The sequence below is a fragment of the Hakea prostrata genome, chromosome 6 (genome assembly GCF_041222555.1).
Source record: "Hakea prostrata isolate BN-2017 chromosome 6, UWA_Hpros_2, whole genome shotgun sequence".
Classification (NCBI taxonomy): domain Eukaryota; kingdom Viridiplantae; phylum Streptophyta; class Magnoliopsida; order Proteales; family Proteaceae; genus Hakea; species Hakea prostrata.
In genome coordinates this window covers 17557953-17577554 of record NC_142605.1, presented here as the reverse complement: position 1 = coordinate 17577554, position 19602 = coordinate 17557953, and the positions used below count along the sequence as shown (strand labels likewise).

Genomic DNA, 19602 nt, shown 5'->3' with positions numbered 1-19602 from the left:
GAACATATGCGTATCTTTACATCAGCGTTACATGAGATCAAAATATTATATTAAAAAAAAGGAAAAACATAACAAATGAACCTAAAAATATTCAAAGTGCAAAACCAAAAGTCGAAACCTCTCAAAACCTCTAGCAACGGAGACTTGGAGTCTTATGGCAGTCTCTGGCTCTTTCTGGCAGTCTTTTTCTTAGGCGAAGGTCAGTTCCAATCTATACCTCTCGCAGCAGCTTCGTCTTTTTATTTTTTTTAATTTATATGTTTTTAAGTTCTAAAGTCTGAGACTTTGAGTTCACATTCGGAGTTGCAGCGGCAATGTAGACGGCTTGGATTCCAAGGTTTCTAGAAAATTGACTTCTTTCACAGCACCTAGGTTGGTTCTGAAGGAGATGCCTTGAGGTTGGGGGTGTGGAAGAAGATGATGACTTTGGTTTCAAGAAACCTCAAAGAATTAAAAGGCATTGACCTTCGCCTTTGGTTTCATGGCACCTAAGTCAGCTTTTGTAGGTTAGTCAAACCTTTGGTTTCAATTGACCTTCGTCAGAGAAGATCACAACTTTGGTTTTACGGTACCTAAGTCGGTTCTGACACTTGCGAGTGGTTATTTTAAAAAGATACTGAGGCGATTGGTGCCTTTTATTCTCAAGCCTCTCTTTTCTACTCAGACGACAACCTACATCGTCATCTTCTTTGGCAAAGGTGGTTCTAGCTTCTTCTTCTTCTTTTCTTTCTTTCTTTCTTTCTTCTTTCTTTTTTTTTTTTTTTTTCTTTTTCTTTTTTTTTTTTTTTTTATTTTTTTATTAACTTTAACTTTGTTATTGTGGACTACTTTAGTGTTTTTGTTATTTTATGTATGATATACTTATAATGAACTAGAGTTTAGGGAATGTACACTAAAAATGTCATTTGAAACACCTTAACTGCCTGGGAAGTGCCTCGGCGGCTGCTTTGTTGCCTCACCACTTCAACTAGCCTAAACCGCCTTGCATTGCCTCGTCGCCGTGACAACTATGCTGTAAATATATCAGAAGCCTACTGACTATATGCTTCAAATGTATCTTGGTCCATTCCATTAGGTATTTACACCTTTCCAATTAAGTGATGATGTCATTGGGTGAATTTTGTGGAATTGGCAAAACTACCCTTACTATAAGGTGAACTACCATTACACCCTTGTGGCAAAATCCATTCTTTTTTGTAGGTTTTTATTCCCCGTCTTCTCTTCAACATGGAGCTACATTCTGACCATAATCTTATTGTTGGAGAGATGGGAATGAAAATAGAATTCTGAATCACTGAAATCCTTTGGAGCTACACCCTTAGTTTCTTTTTATTTCTCCAAAAAATTTCTTCATCATCATCATCATCATCAAACTTTGTCTCAACTGGGGTCGACTACATGGATTCTTGCCTTCCAATCAGCTCAGTTTGAGCCATGCTAGATACAAGGCCTAAGTTATGCATATCCTTTCTCATTACTTCTTTTAAGGTTATCATAGGTTTGCCCCTAGCTCTTTTAATTCCTTCAATTTGGATTATATCACTTCTCCATACAAAGGCATTTATAGGCCTTCATTGAATGTGATTGTGCCACCACTAATGACTTTCTCGTAGCTTATCACTTATAAGATGTTTTCCTAGACCAACTCTAATATGATCATTACTTGTCTTATCTTTTCTCGTTTTGCCACTCTTCCATTTTAGGATCCTCATTTTTGCTACATTGAGTTTATCTATATGATTCATTTTAATAGTCCAACATGCTGCACCATACATCATAGCTGGTCAAATGACGGTCCTATAGAATTTTCCTTTCACCTTTAAAAGAATAAGTCAATCACACAAGACCCCAGACGCCTTTCTTCACTTCATCCACCCTATTTTAATTCTTTGGGGAACACCATCCTCTATATCACATTTTTTATTTATGATGATTGAAGCAAGGTACCTAAAACTATCGCTTCGAGGAATCTCCTTATTTTTAAGTTTCACCACCTCATCGTTTTTCCAATCATGATCAAAGTTACAAACTAGACATTCTATCTTCGTTTTACTTAGTTTAAAGCTTTTTAATTCCAAAGCTACGCTCCATGATTCTAACTTGGTATTAGTTCATACTTGAGTCTCATCTATCAACACAATATTATCAGCATAAAGCATACGCCAAAGAACTTCATCTTGAATGTTTTTGGTTAATTCATCCATTGTAAGTGCAAATAAATACAGGCTTAAAGATGATCCTTGATGTATTCCAGTTGTAACTGGAAATTCATTACTTTGTCCCCCCACTGTTCTTATACTTATCACTAGACCATCATACATATCCTTAACTATGTCCACATATTTACTTGTAACACTTGTTTTCTCTAGTACTTGCCAAATTAACGCTCTAGGAACTCTATTGTAAACTTTTTCTAGGTCAATAAATATCATATAAAGGTCTTTCCTACACTCTCTATACCTTTCCATAAGTCTCCTAATAAGATAAATAGCTTATGTTGTTGATCTTCCTAGCATAAAGCCAAATTGGTTGTCCGTAATTGTGGCTAATTTTCTCAAATAGGTTTTAATTACTGTCTCTCACAATTTCATAGTATAGCTCATCAGTTTTGTTGAAGTATACGCAAATTTGGAGTTTTACTGTTCACGTGAACAGTGTTTTACTGTTCATGTGAACAGTAAAAATAGCTTTTACTGTTTACGTGAACAGTATTTTGCTGTTGTTTTGATTATATTTTCTATTTCTAATGTGGGAATCTTGCTACATAAGTTTTGGGAGTTTTTTTTAGAAAGCATAGTTTCTATTTTGGTAGTAGTTTCTATTTTCAGAACTTTCTATTTAGGAGTTAGGAAGTTACTAAAGCTGTAATATTTTGTTTCCTTCTTCTAGAGGACAATTACTTGTCTTTCAAGTTGTATTAGATTCATTAGAAGCTATAAATAAAAGTGCTCTGTGATTCTAGACTCTTTAGCTAAGAATCACAGGTCTTTTCTACTGGTTCTTCATCTCTCTTCTCTTCTTCTTCTTTTCTCTTTTCTCTGTTCAAGTTCAACTGCTATTTTGATTGTTTAAAGCTTGTTTTCTAACATGGCATTAGAGCTTTTTTGAATCAAAATAGTGTTGTTCTCAATATTCTCTTCTGAATTTTTTTTTTATTCTTCTGTTTCCTTGGTGTGCAGCCACCTAATGCTGTATATTATGGACTGTTAGATCAGATATTCATGTGAACTGATCTTCTCTACCTATTACCTTACTCTTACACGTTCCAGAACTTGAATACCTTTGTTATCTTTTTTTTTTTTCTCCTATTCTGTCCTAAGGTTGCAGAATTTTTTTTTGTGTTCTTCCTACTTCAAGTTTTGGAAAACTGATTTGAGTGATATCTACCTCAGTTTAATGTCTTCACTTACACGTGACTCAATCATGAGTACGACTGAATCAAAAGGATCTCAAGGAGATCATGTAAACGTTCAAATTACATCTATCAAGCTCAAAGGTAGTTCTAATTACTTGTTGTGGTCACAAGCGGTTTGGGTGTACATACTTGCAAAAGGTAAGCTTAAGTTCATTGAGGATGAACCTCCTGCTGAGACTGACAAATCTTATTTTAGTTGGATCCAAGATGATGCAATCATCAAAATTTGGATGTGGAATAGTATGGAACTTGATATTGCAGCGAATGTTATGTTCCATAAAACTGCAAAGGGAATATGGGATGATTTGCAAGAGACTTATTCTCAAGCTAAAAATATAACACGGATTTTTAGTATTTATGAAAAGCTATTTCAATTTCAGCAAGCTGACAAGTCTTTGCAGGATTATTACAACTCCTTTAAAGGCATGATGGAGGAGTTGAATGTCTTTCAACCTCTCACCACTGATATAGAGAAGCTTAAGGCCCAACGGAATGAATTTTTTGTGTCTAAGTTTCTTGCAGAATTGAACCCTGAACTGAAATCTGTCAAATGACATCTTCTTGCTGGTGAGCATGTCCCTAATCTTAGTGAAGCATATTCTAGAATTCAACGTATTGCCTTGCTTGAAGGGAGTTCTCCAAAAAAAAGTTCTAAAGGAGAAAATTCAGCCTTCACTACCTCTTATGGAAGGAGACGTGGTCGTGGTTTAGGGGGAGTTAGTAGGTCTTCTGGAGGTCGTGGTGTTCAACTGTCTGATAAGACATCTCGATTTTGTACTCATTGCGGCAAAACAGGGCACTTAGTGGAAGCTTGTTGGGCCAAACATGGAAAACTAGAGTGGGCTAAGCACCTTGCCAATCATGCCGTTTCTGATGGTGGTATTGATACTGTAGCAAACAACGATAGTGGTTATGGATCTTCTTCAGGGGTCTTGTCTAAGACTCTAAGAGATGATGTAAGCCAAATCCTTCGCCGATTGCAAAATATTGAAACTGGCGCTTCCACATCCACACTTTCTCATGCAGGTAACACAACACTTCTCACTTCTACTCCCACCCCTTGGATCATCGATTCAGGGGCCTCTTCCCATATGACTGGTGAGTCATCACTTTTTAGCTCTTTTTCTAAATCTACCACTAAGTATTCTGTTGTCATAGCTAATGGGACTTCCACACCTATTCTAGGCTCTGGAAGTGTTTCTCCTACACCTTCTCTTACTTTATCATCCGTACTTCATGTTGACTTTCCTTTTAACTTATTATTTGTTAGTCAATTAACTAAAGCACTAAACTGCTCTGTGACTGTTACTCCCACTTATTGTGTTTTCCAGGACCTTCACACGAGGAAGACGATTGGTGGAGGGTGTGAAAGGAACGGACTCTACTATTTGGACTATGCTACCCCTATTGCGGCTCTTTCTGATGATTGTGTAGATGCTCTCCAGTGGCACTGTCGTTTAGGCCATCTGTCTTTACCTAGATTAAAATTTTTATTTCCTTCTTTTAAATTAGTGTCTAGATTAAATTGTGAAGCGTGTGAGTTAGGGAAGCATCATCGTGCCACCTATCCTCCACGCTCTATCTCTCGTAGTGAGTCCTTATTTTCTCTTGTTCATTCCGACATTTGGGGCCCTTGTAGAATCAGTAATAGGCATGGTTTTCGATATTTTGTTACTTTTGTGGACGATTTCTCCCGTCTTACGTGGTTGTATCTTTTAAAGGATCGGACAAAGTTCTTAACTACATTTAAAAGTTTTATTCATGAAATTCGGATTCAATTTTCTCTTCCTATTGAAATTTTTCGATCTGATAATGCTTTAGAATATGTGCAACATGATATATCTAACTTGTGTGATTTTCTTGGAATGATTTATCAAACCAGTTGTTCATTCACTCCCCAACAAAATGGAGTGGCTGAACGCAAAAATCGTCACCTCTTGGAGGTTGCACGCGCTATTTTGATTCAGATGAATGTTCCAAAGAGTTACTGGTGTGATGCAATTTTGACTGCTGGTCATTTAATTAACCGCATGTCTATGCCTTTGCTCTCTGAAAAATCTCCTTTTTCAATTGTTTTTCCCAATAGAGAACCGTTTTCAGTTCCACCCAAAATTTTTGGTTGTGTGTGTTTTGTTCACATACCACATCCTTTGGATAAACTTTCCCCCCGTTCTATTAAGTGTATTTTTCTTGGGTACTCACGCACTCAAAAAGGTTTTCGCTATTATGATCCGGTTCTTCGCAAACAATTTACAAGTGCGGATGTGACCTTTTTTGAAGGCACTCCTTATTATCTAAGTCAATCTGTGTCTGTTGAAAATGTTTTGGATGATACTCCTATTCCCTCTTTAGTTCCTTCCAATAGCAATGTTCCTCTACAGGGTTTATCGCGAAGACATAAGTTGCCAGAACATATTATGGATAGTAGAGTTCCTCCTAACAATATTAGCGACTCTCCTTTAGTGGAGCCTGAAGCTAGCCCTACGGATGTTCCTTCTTCATCCTCTCCACCGGCGGATTCTTCTAGTGGAGATCCCACTCTGCCTTTAGATGACTTACCAATTACTTTAAGGAAAGGTACTCGTACTTGCACTTTACACTCTAACATTGTTTATTCTGTTTCCAATTTTGTTTCTACCTCTCATCTCCCTCCTAGCTTTCGTTGCCTTGCTTTGTCTTTGTCTGCCGTTCATATTCCAACCCATCATACCAAAGCTCTTAAAATTCCTGTCTGGAAAGCCGCTATGGATGTGGAAATGGATGCTTTACATTCTCGTCATACATGGTCTTTAGTCAACTTACCTCCTGGGAAAGATGTGGTCTGTCGGTGGGTATATACAATTAAGTACCATCCTGATGGTACGGTTGAAAGGCTTAAGGCCCGCTTGGTGGCTAAGGGCTATACACAAACATATGGTGTAGATTATTTTGAGACTTTTTCTCTTGTGGCAAGACTTAATTCTGTCCGTGTCTTGATATCTTTGGCTGTGAATTATGATTGGACTCTTTTTCAGCTTGACATAAAAAATGCATTCTTATATGGTGATCTTCATGAAGAAGTTTACATGGAGCAACCTCCAGGGTATGTTGCTCAGGGGGAGGACAGTGTTCGTGTTTGCAGGCTTCATAAAGCGATTTATGGACTCAAATAGTCTCCACGGGCTTGGTTTGAGAAATTTAGCAAGACTGTGGAGTCTTTTGGTTTTGTAAAGTGTTATTCTGATCACTCTATGTTTGTTAGACGGCAGGGTGATTGTGTTGTCATTATGGCAGTTTATGTTGATGATATTGTCCTTTCAGGCAATGATGTTGATGCAATCCATACAGTTAAGGCACACTTACAAAAATCTTTCCAAACCAAAGATTTAGGTAATCTACAATATTTCTTGGGGATTGAAGTGATCTACAGTAAAAAAGGAGTAAGTTTGTCACAAAGAAAGTATGTGTTAGATCTTTTGACTGAGACTGGCATGCTTGCTTCTAAACCTAGTGACATTCCCATGGATCCTCAATTGAAGTTAGGACGTGATGATGGTGACTTGTTAGATGATGTCCATCGTTACAGGAGTCTTGTTGGGAAACTTATTTATCTTACTGTTACTCGTCCTGATATTTCTTATTCTGTTGGTGTGTTGAGTCAGTTTATGCAGTCTCCTAGGAAGGCTCATTGGGATGCAGCGGTGAGAGTGCTTTGGTACCTCAAGAGTGCGCCTAGAAAATGGCTCATCTATCGACCAAATCGAAGTATGGACTTGGTTGCCTTGTCTGATGCAGATTGGGCTGGATCCATCATTGATTGCCAGTCAACCACAGGTTATTGTACTTTTCTTGGTGGAAATCTTGTGACTTGGAAGAGTAAGAAACAGTCCACCATTGCTTGATCTAGTGCTGAAGCTGAGTATAGGGCTATGGCCCACACCGCTGCTGAATTGATGTGGCTTCGTTCATTGTTAGAGGAAATAGGATTTCCAGTTTCTGGCCCCATGCAAATGTTTTGTGATAATCAGGCAGCCACTTACATTGCTAGTAATCCAGTGTTCCATGAGAGAATGAAGCATATAGAGGTAAATTGTCACTTTGTGCGTGATGCAGTGAAGAAGAAGCTTATAACAACTCCTTTTGTGAGCTCTACTGACCAACTAGCTGATTTGTTCACCAAAGCTCTGTTCAGACCAAGTTTTCAGTCTATCTATTGCAAGCTGGGCATGAGAGATTTGTATGCTCCAGCTTGAGAGGGAGTGTTGAAGTATACGCAAATTTGGAGTTTTACTGTTCACGTTACTGTTCACGTGAACAGTATTTTGCTATTGTTTTGATTATATTTTCTATTTCTAATGTGGGAATCTTGGTACATAAGTTTTGGGAGTTTTTTTTAGAAAGCATAGTTTCTATTTTGGTAGCAGTTTCTATTTTCAGAACTTTCTATTTAGGAGTTAGGAAGTTACTAAAGCTGTAATATTTTGTTTCCTTCTTCTAGAGGACAATTACTTGTCTCTCAAGTTGTATTAGATTCATTAGAAGCTATAAATAAAAGTGCTCTGTGATTCTAGACTCTTTAGCTAAGAATCACAGGTCTTTTCTACTGGTTCTTCATCTCTCTTCTCTTCTTCTTCTTCTCTCTTTTCTCTGTTCAAGTTCAACTACTATTTTGATTGTTTAAAGCTTGTTTTCTAACAAGTTTAATGCTTCTATAGTTATTATAACTTTGAATATTTCCTTTATTTTTGTAAATTGGGACCACGATGCTCCTCCTCCATTCATTTAGCATTCTCAAAAAAAATTCATTGATCTTAATTTGGTAAAACACTGCTAAAACCAGAAGTGTGGTAAAATATTCATTTGTTTTAAAATCTAAAAAATATTTTCGTTTGAGGAGTGTATCTAATAGCATACCAAATGAAATTTGAGTAGAACATAAAATCTTCAAGCTAAATCTTTTTTTATGCAACTAGCCATATTAAGATTTAGGAAGCTTTTAGACTGGAGAAAACCATCAGCATTAGAAGGTTTTCACCTACCACTAAAAATCCTTTTTTTTTTGGGGTTCCCTCTTCTCTTTTTTTTTTTTTTTTTGGGGGGGGGGGGGGGGGGATTTTGATCCTTTTGGAATTTGATATTTTGTACTTGATGATTCAAGTAGGACGGTACTTGCTTAAGTAAATGAAACTCAAATACAAAACATTTACTTGTATGAGTTTTGGCATAAACAAGGGCCAATGGGGATGGTGACTCTTGGATAGTGCCTGTCCTGGTTTCCAGCCAGGTTTCCTCATGTTCTGTTGGGGGACAAGTGACTGTTATAGAGGTGTACATGTCAAAACTGGTTGAAACAGGTCTAGGTCAGTGATTTTTAAACTCCAACTCCATGTCATCTTGCTTTTCTGTGAAGTTGATATATCTTTGTGGTTTTGACTGAGTTTTTGTTCCATAAGTTGTGTTGGTAATATATTCCCAAAGAAATGAGAAGACAATTTATGTCGAATGACAAAAATCCCATAGGCCAATCAGGCAATTGTGACACTTCTGAGACCACCCAATAAGGCAATGGTTGTAGCTAATCTCGCTTGAGTTCTATATCTTGAAACGCTTGAGAAAGAGCTAAATCCACATAGTTTGTAAGTGATGTTTGCTTCTTTTTCCATTCTAAAACATTGGATGCTACTGAAATGCATGTTTTGCCGGTCATGTTGGATGATACCAGGTTTAGCGGCAGAAATTTTGGACACTCTTGGTATAGATTGATCTTTGAATTTGTATATGGAGCCTTGAATATGATTTAAGGTACTTGGTTATGGGAATAATGAAAGAAGTGATATGAAGAATGTACCATGTAGCGCGACTTACTGCTACCTGAGGGTTTTTATTTATTTATTTATTTGTTTTTTTTATTTTATTTTAAATATTAATGATATATATCGAATGTGTATTGATAGATGAGAAAGGATGAGACAGTCATCTTGTCTTTGTGTTAATAGTGCCTACTCCTGTAGACCTTAAAACTGGGCAATGTTGTAGAGCACTGTTGCAATCCCAACATATGTTCAGTGCAAAACCTGGAGATATATGGCCCACAAGTTATCATATATGTTGCCTAAGTTATAGTTGTATGGGTAGTCTAGGTGCATGAATGTCTGTGTGTGCATCTGAAGTCTTTTTTGAAATGTACTTGGAGCTTAAGCCAGCCTTCAGACTCCCCTATAAAGTTAGTGGATTTTAGTCAGATTTGTAACTTTTTGCTTTCTTCCCTCTGATTTAGTTATGTGGACATTTTGTTTTTCTCTTTTTTTATTGTTTATGGACTTCAATTAGTACTTATTCAGGCTAGTTTTAATTAATGCTTTTAATGTATTCAAGAATTGACTAACTGAAAGGAGCTTTGTGATGATATACAATTTTTGGGGCAATATTGTTCAATAATTCTAGATGCTTATTGGCAGGTTGAAGTTGCACTCTCGGGTGTTCAAGTCAAGGAAGAGGATACCAAAGCTGATGCCGGGAGTAACTCTATGAAAGTTCTGCCTCCTTGGATGATCAAGCAAGGCATGAATCTTACAAAAGAGCAACGTGGAGAAGTCAAGCAGGATTCAAAGATGGAAAATAGTCCAGCACAAATTTCTGATGACAAAAAGTCCAGAGTTGATGAAAAAGAGGATGAAAAGAATATACAGGCAAGTGCTAAAAGATGAACGCTGAAACCCCATTATTTTGATTTTCTGAATCTGTCTGCTATTTTTCTTGTGATTATAATCTTGGTTGGTGTTTCCTGATCGTTCTGTAGGATGAGTATGTTAAAGCTTATTATGCTGCTCTTCTGAAGCGGCAACAGGAGCAAGAAGAAGCTGCCAAGAGGCAACAAGAAGTACTGCAAAACAAAACTAATGGATCAAATGACGTCATTGACATACCAAATGATCGTCAAGTTGGCATGAAATCAAAACGTGATGTGTTTGAGGGCAAAGATGGTGTTGAATGGGAAGAGGCTTCAGGTAGATATTTACTGATCTTTTTATTACCCATTGTCAAATTATTATTTCTTTCTGTGCTATTATTCTGGCCCATCTTTGTGCAATCTTTTGATGCCATATTTGCTCTTGAGGGAGTGAGCTGAATAGAAGTCAGAATCCGTTTGTATTTGCATGGGCGACAGGCAGTGGTCTATCAGATGTTCTAAATCACTGGGTAGAATTAAGTCATCTTTAAATGGTGCAAAGAGCTGCAAAATCAATGTCTGGCTATTAGATCCGGATTTCCAGTAGCAGTCTAGGAAGGGCTGATAGCAGACATCCAATACATCTTTTTTCTTCTCATCACAATTAAGGCAACATTCATTTTGGCTAATTTGTACTCGATTAGTGCCATGTTGATCAGCAGTCAGGCGAGCTGCCAACCCTCTCTTCCCTCCATGGCAGTTGCTTTTCAGTTCTTCCTTGATTTTGTCCTATCTACATTGCAACATGGTTGTCAAGGTGACAAAATGAGGCTAGGTGATAGATGGCAACGAAAACCAAGGCACCACCAAGCAAGGCGACACCATGTTGCCTTGACCAAAAAATGGGCCTAGGCGCCTAGGCAGATGCTTTGACAACCATGCATTGCAATGGATAACCTTGTGTGGTTTAAATTTTGTTAAATGCTCAGCTTGTGGAAAGACTCCTACTATTTAGTCTTGAGTTATTGGAGATGGGTATGGTAAATTTGAGTCATAATTGATTGTTCCTGATTATGTAGTCCTATTCTACCCACTGAACCATTTCTCGTGCCTTCATTCAGTTATCATCCCATGCATGGGGTATTCTTTGGTTAATCATGTCGAAAGATTAATAACAGTAGGATATCCTAACTAGAAGTAGATTTTTGTGCCGATCAAATTAGAACTGCTTCAGAATTTAGATTTTTATTGTCTCTCAGTTTTAGCTTTTGGGTTGGTAGGTGTTCAATTGTATTGAGTAGATTGAAGGTCTTCATTGCCCTTCACCGTATTTCTAATTTATGCTTTCTTTATGAATCTCATCCACTTGATGTCACTGATTGCCTTTCATTTGTCAATGCAGGGGACACCAATGAAACTAAAAAGCTTCATGACTTAAATGTCCAAGCGGAAGTATCCGAGGATGAAGAGGATGAGATAGATTGGGAGGAAGGGTGACAAATTTGTTTGAGCTTTGATAAGGTTGGTATTTAAGAGATGAGAACATGTGTTTCGTTGTATGCAGTTCTAAGTATCTATATTTTGGTGCATCAACTGTAACACCGAAAATTTATGTGTTGGTTCTATGTGGGATGTCTGGTTCCCCAAATCTTCACATGTTCAGCTGTTGTACTATAAAGGGTTTGGATGAATACTGGCAATACATCTTTTTTTTGTCTTTTGTTTTTTGTTTTTTGTTTTTCTTTTTTCTTTTGGACTGGCAATACCTCTTTGAATGGTGGGTGGGTTTTCATTTGTTTTTGTTCTGGCAGTAGTAGTTTTTTTTTCAAAAGATAGTTGCTTCTATTTTTGACTGGGCAATATTATGGAAGCATATCCATTACTAGAAAGAAAGATAACGTGTACAAGTATAGGTTCTAGTTGAAACAGGAATTTAAGGTAAGGGATAGGAAATTTCCATATTCAAAAGGAGAAACTTTTATATTTTAGAAAATTTGAGGGACACCTAAAAAATGAAATTATTTATTATTCGGACAAATTTGTAGGTTTTGTATGGTTGAAACCAGCAAGCCATTCTTTCTTTGTTCTGTGCTGAAATTTGAGGTGATAAAAGCCTCATGACAATTTGGGAAATATTTATGGAGAGGCAATGGTTACAGAAATTTCACTTGTGTGTTTTGCGGGCTTTTGCCTTTTTTGTACAATTTTGAGATATTTTAAATCATCTTTGTTCGAGTTTAATTTATAAATTAGATTTTGGTAGCAGAATGAATTTGGATAATCCAAAAATTTGATTTATGCAATTTTTGGGGCATGTTAGTTTTTTTGAAATTTGGTTTCACCCATCCAAATATCTGAATATTCACATTTTTAGTTTATCAATCTCTGATTTGTGTTTTTTTCCCCAAATATTTGTATCTTAAATATTATTTTTCCTTTGGAGATAAAAGGTCAATTTTATTCAGAAGTACTAAAAGAAAATAAAGAATACAAGAAACTGAAAACACTCAGTTATGTTCCATTAGTTGCCCTAGCACACCAGCATTCTTCTTCATACCCTGCCCTTAGATTTCAAAATTTTTTTTAGAAGATTAATATAAATTGGTACCTTCTAATCAAGTCTCAGTAGGCTTACAATGCAGTTTGCTTTGGAGGATCCACATTTTTCAAAATCTCAAAGATATGTTAAAGAGAACCATCCGACGGAACGGGATAGTAAGACTGACGATGTCCACGCCCACGAATAGAAACCCGTCTTTCCAATTTGGGCGCATAACAAAATCCTTTCCTTTGGGTTTGGCTGTAGGGCCCAAATGAGAAAGATGGTTCGTTCCTAAATTATTTTTCAGTACAAGGGCGCTTTTTATATATATGAAAATTGGGGGTAGGGATATTACATATGCCACCGGTAAGGGTTGAACCCATGATCTCTTCACTGAGAAGTCAGGTTCCTAACCATCCTACTACCCCTCCGTTGGTACGTTCATTCCTAAATTATGGGAATTTGTAATTTCCTTCCTCGAGTAATTAATCTCCACGTTTTCCTCTGACAAACATAAAACAAAAAATTCACTACTCTTACCTGAAGTGGATCTAGAATGGGACCCATCTACAAGTCGATTCTCATTCAGACAGGATTTTATAAATACGAATTTTGAGATTGAGAGTTAAAAATGTGAGGGTCTCCTTATGTCTGGATCACATTTAAAATTTGAATTTGTCATAGAAATTGGTTCAATGACTTCCCTTGATCAAAGTCGATTACACATCTTCTTCCCCTGAATGTTGGACAGTCATTTCATCCTTTTTATCCGAGTGTTTTAAATATCCTTCATTGTCATTCAAACATGGTCAATTTTCTAAGTCGCATGTATGGTTTTCTGGCACTCTTATCTTCTTCTCGAGTTGCATGGATGATTTTTCCCCCAAGGAACCACTGGATCGTCCATGCACAAGTTGCAAGATTTAAGTGCGTTTATCTCCTCAAGTTGAATGGGTAATTTTTCCTCTTAACTTGTTTCCCATGATATGTAAGATTCTACCATTGTTGGTTTACATTGTTGACAACTGCAATTAATCTATCATTTTTTCCGTTTTACTGTCTCTACATAAGAAGTGAGTTGCTATTAATGTGTTTTTGGATCGATCACTAAATAAGTTATCATTGTGCGTAGATTCTTTGGTTTTCTCGTCTCTTTGCATCTATACATCTTCGAAGTCTAATGGTAAGCTTCACAATTCCCGAGTTTGCACATAAGTAAGATAGATACTATCTTTAGTGTGGATGTGCTTCAAGCACAAGGGTACGGTGCGAAGATAATAAGACCAATGAAGTCTTACGTCCAAGCCGCTGTTCATCCACTCCTCCCTTCTTCCCCTCCCTGGGTCGTCTCTGAGCCCCCAATCCTTGTGATTGACTTGATGATACAACACACCAGGTGAATATTGTAGACAAGGATTAAAATATCTTTACTGACGAATGTATTTTAATACAATTGAATATATATCGTATCAATTGTATCTAATATTGATACACATTGGCTAAATTTAGGGAAAGAGCTGTGAAGAGAAGGGAGAGTGAGAGACGGAAAAAATGCAGAAAATTTAGGGTTTTTTTCTTCTGAATTTCAAGGAGAGAGCCGTGAAGAGAAGGGAGAGTGAGAGACGGAAAAAATGCAGAAAATTTAGGTTTTTTTTTCTTCTAAATTTCAGGGGAGAGAGAGAGGAGAGAGGAATATCTTTTTTGGGTTTAAATAAAATCAAATTTAGATTGAACTGATAACCGTTGGATTACCTAATGCCACATGGCACAATCTTAGGAGGGAATTACAGGGAATTGTAGGAAAAAGAACTACTGAGGATGTGAATCCCACAGGGGGGGTGGAGATGGAGCAGGCTGCTAGGGAGCAACTAAAGACCAGGAAAACAGTTAAATACCCGAATTACGTAGAAACTAATAGACAAGATTACAGTTGCCACAATGAATCCACACATGCACCTCTTTAAAGTTAGAATACCAGTAAGAAGGATGTGGAGCCTCCATCTCATGTATACCATCTGTACAAGACCTAAAAGTTACCTTGACTAAGTTGGTTCTAGATTACATTGATTACTAATGTCCTGGTTCAAGATCTACTTTCCAAATATTTTTCTCTGGGGCAAACGCAAGCCAGTGAAGACTAAGCTAAAATCTTGCTGGAAAAGAAGTCATAAAATTGTGGTTTGCAGATATGCACACATTTGAATTTATACATCATTCAGACCTAACACACAAGAAGTGTTTCCCTGATCAGGGTCTGGTTGGGCTAACTAAACAGCATCTTCAGGAATTCCCTCGGCGTTATTCAACTAGTCATCTACAATCTGTTACAGAATCCCTAAATCCATCAATGTTGCTGTAATCTTCCCTTCAGCTTCTTCATAGAAATCAACTTGATGACCATGCGGATGGCTTGTATCCACCAGCCAGCAGGTTGGATGCAACTCCAGCTTTAATTTTTCTCCTCTTAGACTCGAGTTCTAGTCGCCTCTCTATTGGCATTGAACGTGCTGATTTGGAAAAAATTGGGGTGGCTTTGATTGCAGCCCGCTTATCTTTCCTGTTCTTTTCAAATTTGGAGGAGAACTTAATACGTGATGCTGCAGCTGCATCTTCTTGGGATGCTGGAAGTAATCGTATACCAAGGCCCATCTTCTTAGAGACCTTCTCTTCTTCAGTAACCCTTTTCTTTTGTTGCTGATGATTTTTTAAATAAAAAACAAGTCAGTTCATCAAGTAAAAATGGTAAATAAGTCGTAAATTATAAAAGCAAAGATTTGTCCAGTTCCATACTCTTAGTCGAGCACGAAGGGCCTTGTTGAGTGCATAGTCATCTGAGTGCCTGACATCAGACACCCGTTGAAGGCGCACAAGTACTGGTTCAGCTTCTTTCTTCTTTTTCAAATCCTCTTCTTGATGCTCAAGACGGTAGAATGGATCCGCAAGCTTGCCCCTTTCTAAAACATTGCCTTTCATTCAGGTGAAAACATTCATAATAGTGAAGAAAGTATGTTATCAAAATTTCAGGTATTACCTTCATCTGCAGGAAGTTCAAATGTTTCTGCATCCTCAACATCAAAATCCTCCGTCTTACGCTGTGCACCACTAATTATCACATATTCACAATTCTTTGGATCTGTTTGAATGACGATCTCATGCTTGCAGCATGCAGATTTCATGGCAAAGCTCCATATCTGAAGATGACATGCAGATAAGAAATTTCAGGTAAAATTCTATAAGGAGGACACAAATCATAAATAATCTAGCGGAAATAATCTCTCTGTTGGGTTTAAAACATATTGGGCCTTTGTACCAATGGGATTTCATTGTTACAAACCACCTTAAATGGGCCTAAATTACAGGTAGGAGATTCCAGCCCTGCAGATAAGTGGTGGTTCTTGATCATATTCCTTTTCATCTTCTTTTCTTCTCCTTATCATTGAAAATTCATAGAAATTATTTATAAAATTATAATATACCTTTGTAGAATAGTAATTTCCAACTTGCTTTTTCTCCGCATTGAATCTCACTCCTTTTGCAATCATAGAATTGCAACCACCACACCATATATTGAAAGGCATCTCGAACCTGTAACAAAGTTAATCTCATTAGGATGATTGCATCATGGCAATGGTCCACAAGAACATAAAAGTTCTATATAGAAGATAATTTGTTTCATGAATGTTCATTGCAATGCACTGCACTGTCTGGTGATAAAACCACAATTTGCTACAGGAAAAGAACAAAAGACAAGGTAAACAAAAATCCTACATATGAACCAGATAATGATAGCTGACAACACAATTTACAGAATAAAATGTTCAAAAGGCAATTACGTCAATGCATGCATATTGCCTTCCAAACAGTCATACTTGTTATTTACATATAATTTGAATTTTAATAGCACAATTTTATAAAAATCCGATGCCTCAACATCGTCATGTTAATTCGGAATAATTTTATTTTTGACACTTTCAAGGCCCACATGCAGGAGCACTGATGGATCCAATGAAACTCGCAATAGTACTGTCATTCCTTAATTACATTGACCCTTTTAAAATATTATATTTTAATCCAAAAGTTAACATAGTAAATACTAAGCTGATGAAGAATGCCACCAACACCCTCCCCCCGCCAAAAAAAAAAAAAGAGGAAAAAAAATCCACCAGAACAGATAAACCAATCCAAAAACAGTCTCGCAGATTCATTATTCCATAGAACCAGCCTATGTTTTGCCTTAGCATAGGCAGGCGCCCCGGGCCGGGCGCCGACAGGCAGGCGCCACAAACCGGAAGCACAACAAAAACGAAACAACCAGAAGCCGGACAAAGAAAAAAACAACAAAAGAAAGAAACAGCACCCCCCCGGGGACCCAACCCAGGGGGGGGCGGCGGGGTGGGGGCCTGCGGGCGGGGGCGGCGGCCCCGCCGCGCCGCCTATGCTTAGGATTAACTGATTAAGCCTACAAACTCCTCACTGTCCCCAACATTGATCCGTAGATGCAGCCCCATCTCCCACTGACACCCCCCTCCCCCCAAAAATAAAAAAATAAAAAGAAGAAAAGAAAACAACCTTCTTCAAGTTTTGGACTCCCTGAGAAACCTTAGTTTCAAACTTAAATCTTCATCAATCTAACCATCAGAGCTGTCTGTAACTTGGAGCATCATCCCTATATATCGTCCCTAATTTCAACCCAAGTTTCAACTAAATCTATCCATTTGATCCTTGGGAGTTGATAAACAAACCTTATCCCTATTATCTTCCTCAAACTAACCCATAAATTTTTTTGTTTGTGATAAAAATCTTATTTCTTCTACCCATCCAAATTGTTTCCAACTTGAGACTCCATCTCTTTAACCCATTCCACACTGACCCGCCAAATATGGGATCAAAAGACAACCCGAAACCCAAAAAGAGATGCATATAGCAAAAGTCTATTTCCCTAAAATCATATATTCAAGAAACCTTATTTCCCCACCAATTCAAGTTTGTTCTCAAACTCTCCCATCAAAACTCTCATTCACCATACGGTAATTGATGATAATTATTAGGGCTCACTAACTTCTCTAGGAACAAAACCCAACAAATAAAATGGAAGTCCAGTTGCGTACCTTATGATTAAGATGCCTTGGTCTATCTTTCTTGCTCTCTCTCTTAAAGCATGTTGACCATGAAACTTGTTCAGAGATCCCTACACAGAAAATGCATGTCAGAGACAACAAAAAATTAGAAAGCTAAGATTAAAATTGACCAGTCTGACACGACAAATGGAGAAGCTATATTCATTTTTCTTATGCATACCTGCTTTGGTGTCCATTCTGGTGGATAGTAAAAATTATCTGCTCTGGCAGCTGCAAGGGAAGACTGCAAGAAACAAGGCAAATTTAGTTCACAAGTAAACAAAGAACACTACAATAAAAGCAAATAGAATTGCAAACACATGAAACAACATATTGCAAGAAACATCAGTAAATTTTCTAACCTAGGAGTTACCCATCATGAGTGCCCTAGTGCTCCAGGTAAGTTAATCTCACATTGAATGAAAGCTTAAGTGACATGAAACGGCTTTTACTGTATTCATTCCACCTCACCCTTTTATCTACTCATATTATTTCTTAACCTTAGCAGGCTCTCCATACTTTACTTGTGGGGAAAGGATAAAGCTAGACCAGTTTTGGGTTAAACTGAATAATTTCTGGGAAAATTTGCTTCAGAGAAATCATCCCACTTGATCCAATATAGTAGTACTCTTATTCTAACAAACAATCCCTTTCATCACCATCTTTTCCCCTCCTCACGCCATAAGATGAAGGAGAGAAGGAGAGAGGAAGAAAAATAATTTTTGAACGGATAATCATACATTGATGAAGCCCTAATTTGTTAAAAAAAGAAAAAAAAACATGGATCAAGAACCAGGATATCTTCATCGGCGAACAAAGACGATGAATCATTAGATCCAGATAATTTAAAAAAAAAAAACGAGAATATTTCTGCAATTATCTAAAAACGTGTATCAAAAAATCAAGATTTTGTGAATGTGATACATAAAAATCCAATTTTCTGCAGGTTGAACGGCTATAAAAAAGAAATTAATTCGAGAATTTGCAACGACACGAGAAAGAGATCTTACCATTTTCTGATCTTCGAAGGGAGATCTGCTCGGGAGGTTCCGATCTCCGAATTCTGGAAGCGAAGAGAGTTGTTTTGCGTTGTAAGAAAAGAGGATCGAAAGAATTGCCAGAAAATCCCAACTGGTTTTGTAGTCAGAAATTAGAATACGCTTCATCCATTCGGTTTAGCATACATGTGGCGGGCTAGACCGATGACCCGCCGGAAGCCCCTAACCGCCTTTGTCCCAGTGGCCGACCCAGTGGGTCAGTGAGGTCTGACCCGTCCGGGAATTTAGTAAACCGTTTAAATAATTAATCTCTATTGACGAATGAAATCCACCTAAATAGGGGAAAACATCCTCCGCTGTGCAGCCACGGTCCAACATGTTGCTCCATGTCGCGGTGTTGGACCGTAGCTACACTGTGACATATTGCTCCATGTCCCCCGATTTATTGCAGGGGTTCGATGAAAAACCGACCCCTGTTTCGAAGGGTATTTGGGGTCATTTTGACCTGAAATTTGACGTGTACCTAAATTTGAGGCCAATAAAGACATTGGGAGTGTTATTTTGACCTAAAACATCACCTGATCTAAAGTTTCTAATTAGCACATGTCCGACTATATGTGGGCAAAACTGGAAGTTAGGAAAATTCATATAAACTAATGTAAATATGTAAAGAAAACATAAATACACAACTAGTAAATAGATGTACTAAAGTTTACAATTTATTATACAATTATGTTGAGTATGGCTCATGCTTCACATATTGTTGCCGACGGACACGGGGTCCCGCTCCCCGGTGAGCGGCGGGAGTCCGGGGAGGCCGCCCCGGCGGGGGTGTGGGGCAGCGCCCTCGGAGCCTGTAGAGGTCCTATGTCACTTTGGCA

At 37.7% G+C, this 19602-nt stretch overlaps 2 protein-coding genes across 3 annotated transcripts in view; one reads left to right on the top strand and one right to left on the bottom strand.

The window, feature by feature from the left end:
• The window catches only part of LOC149012403 (uncharacterized), a 45412-nt gene extending 33621 nt beyond the window's left edge, over nucleotides 1-11791 (top strand). Inside the window, exons 7-9 of one of the 2 annotated variants that reach the window (XM_089160074.1) lie at nucleotides 9853-10083; nucleotides 10194-10401; nucleotides 11467-11791. In XM_089160074.1, the coding sequence (XP_089016200.1) occupies nucleotides 9853-10083; nucleotides 10194-10401; nucleotides 11467-11561 (534 nt within the window). In that variant the 3' untranslated portion in view covers nucleotides 11562-11791. The remainder of the gene's footprint in view (nucleotides 1-9852; nucleotides 10084-10193; nucleotides 10402-11466) is intronic. The other variant, XM_089160073.1, reaches the window with a different exon arrangement.
• A 3187-nt stretch (nucleotides 11792-14978) lies between these two features.
• Nucleotides 14979-18889, bottom strand: LOC149012402 (coiled-coil protein (DUF572)). Its single transcript, XM_089157596.1, has 7 exons — nucleotides 18734-18889; nucleotides 17905-17967; nucleotides 17715-17794; nucleotides 16083-16191; nucleotides 15638-15797; nucleotides 15397-15560; nucleotides 14979-15300 (listed from the first exon to the last, which is right to left on the bottom strand). The coding sequence occupies exons 1-7, from the start codon at nucleotides 18887-18889 to the stop codon at nucleotides 14992-14994; spliced, it is 1041 nt and encodes a 346-aa protein (XP_089013722.1). The 3' UTR covers nucleotides 14979-14991.
• Between the last annotated feature and the right edge of the window lie 713 nt (nucleotides 18890-19602).

What these genes read in the sequence shown, in the direction of transcription:
- LOC149012402 (XM_089157596.1), bottom strand. Translation starts at nt 18,889, where the DNA reads ATGAAGCGTATTCTAATTTCTGACTACAAAACCAGTTGGGATTTTCTG. An exon ending in CCTTCGAAGATCAGAAAATG is followed by an intron (nt 17,968 to 18,733) that starts GTAAGATCTCTT and finishes TGTTTCTTGCAG; the next exon opens with TCTTCCCTTGCAGCTGCCAG. An exon ending in GAAATTACTATTCTACAAAG is followed by an intron (nt 15,798 to 16,082) that starts GTATATTATAAT and finishes TGTCATCTTCAG; the next exon opens with ATATGGAGCTTTGCCATGAA.